The sequence below is a fragment of the Musca vetustissima genome, unplaced genomic scaffold, assembly GCF_032173495.1.
Source record: "Musca vetustissima isolate MV318-11 ecotype Yass unplaced genomic scaffold, APGP_CSIRO_Mvet_v1 utg135630, whole genome shotgun sequence".
Lineage (NCBI taxonomy): Eukaryota > Metazoa > Arthropoda > Insecta > Diptera > Muscidae > Musca > Musca vetustissima.
In genome coordinates this window covers 86,724-88,671 of record NW_026888848.1, presented here as the reverse complement: position 1 = coordinate 88,671, position 1,948 = coordinate 86,724, and the positions used below count along the sequence as shown (strand labels likewise).

General features: G+C 35.5%; 1 protein-coding gene across 1 annotated transcript; it reads right to left on the bottom strand.

The window, feature by feature from the left end:
- Window positions 1–932: 932 nt before the first annotated feature.
- Window positions 933–1,658, bottom strand: LOC133336635 (uncharacterized; the record flags this gene model as incomplete). Its single annotated transcript, XM_061544917.1, has 1 exon — window positions 933–1,658. A coding segment is annotated over one exon (726 nt), but the record flags the coding sequence as incomplete, so codon positions are not given.
- Between the last annotated feature and the right edge of the window lie 290 nt (window positions 1,659–1,948).

The following is a 1,948-nucleotide window of genomic DNA, read 5'->3' as shown; positions in this document are numbered from 1 at the left end:
ATGGGAGCTATGCCTAAACGTGGACCGATAAAGCCCATCTTCGAACTTGACCTGACCTGCTATGCAAAATTTTGGCCATCTATCTCAATTCGTTTAAACGCTAGAGTGATTACAACAGACAGACGGACATGGCTAGATCGTCATAGCATTTTACGCTGCTCAAGAATATATATACTTTATATACAAACGGAAAAACAAAATTAATATACCCTCCATACTATGGTGGAGGGTATAAAAAATAAAGAATGCATTCGTTTACTTCTGTTAGTGAAAGAAACTAAAATATCATCGGATTATGCTAGTTAACACCATACCTTATATGCATAAAATATAAAATTAAAGTTTGGAATCGGCTTGATGATGTTGTTGCTGCTAACCGATACCTTCACTAAAAATCCGTTATTTCTTCAAGAGATTTTGAACATTTTACGAAAAATGTTTGAATATTTCAGGTTATTTCAACAATGTCCTTTAAAAAGGACAAGTTCAATCATATGCGACCAGATAAGTGGACATGTAAAAATATATTCAAAAAGTACTTCTAAGTAAATAGTAAATATTAAATATGGGTCAGTCATGCTCTATTTTCCACATTACAAACAAATTCATTCATATCATATCACAGTGCGATGCTGCGTATTGAAATACCTACCAAGAGCTTTGACCATTCAAAATTGTACGGCAAAATATTTATTCTAAAAAATTCTTTATTTTGTAAAAAATAGTGGTGTAAAATTTTAAATCTAATTGCAACTACTTGTAGGTAAAACATACACAATTCTATGAGATTTTTAGGCATTTCATTTGTATTATATACATAAATACACATGTAGAAATAGTGGAGACAAAAACCACCGTCACAGGTTTTACAATTTCCAATTATAATTACATATTCCTCTCGGACACCTACTGTCGTTCCATTCCCCCTTCCATTAACTCAAAGCCAACAAAGGATCTTCTTCGGCTACTTTTGGCACTTTCGGTATCCATTTCTTTTTGACAATTTTCGTTTTAACCAATTTCATTTTCTTTGTCGAGACATTCTTTTTCAATTTTCTCTCTTCAGCTGCCTTCTCTTCATCGATTTGTTGCAATTGTTCGAAAATATTATTGGGTCTATGTCTCTTCTCTGGCTTGGTATTGGTTGCATTTTTGGCAGCATAAACAACAACATATTGGGAAAAATCAGCTTCCGAGGGAGCATTTAAATCAGCAAAATCACGAAATTGTGCGAATTGTTCTTCAGGGTAGGTGTATTTTTGTATAAAACCTTCTGTGGCTGGGCCACTATGTGAATTGCTGCTGGCATCTGTGTAATAAAAATCTCCAGTACCCTCCTGATGATATCCAAGATCTTCGTCGGAGTAGAATGTACCACCACGAAGTATTCCAAAATCACCTGACCCCAATATGCTGGCATCATAATGTGTAAAAGCTTGTGGCCGTGCCTTGGTGAGAAAATGCTTCTGATGCTGCTGATTGAGAAAGGTTCGAAAGAAGGGTTCTTCTGTGGCTTGATAATAGGGCCGTGAATGACCCAGCGGTGGCAAACTTGGATGATGGTAATACGTTGAGAAATAGTTTTGTTCTGCCGTTGTTAAAGCATCTTGAGATGTTGATGGATGGCGTTCTTCTTCTTCATCTCCATCCTCTTCAACGGTTATGCGAATTCCTCGTGGTCTTAATGTTGTTTCGAATTGTACGGTTTGTTGCCGGCGTATAGTTGATGATGGCAATGTATCAGCGGTTTCGGTGGAGGGAGAACCTGTAAATATAATTTATATTTTAATTATTTAAATATATTATAAATATTAGTTATATTAAATTCAAATATTTAAAATATATATAAGTTGCCGCCTTCGGCGTAGCCTCTACATTCCTACTCTTTTTTCACGATAGCGCCCATATAATGTTACCTCCAACTTTAGTTATTTTGAAACTTTAGCAC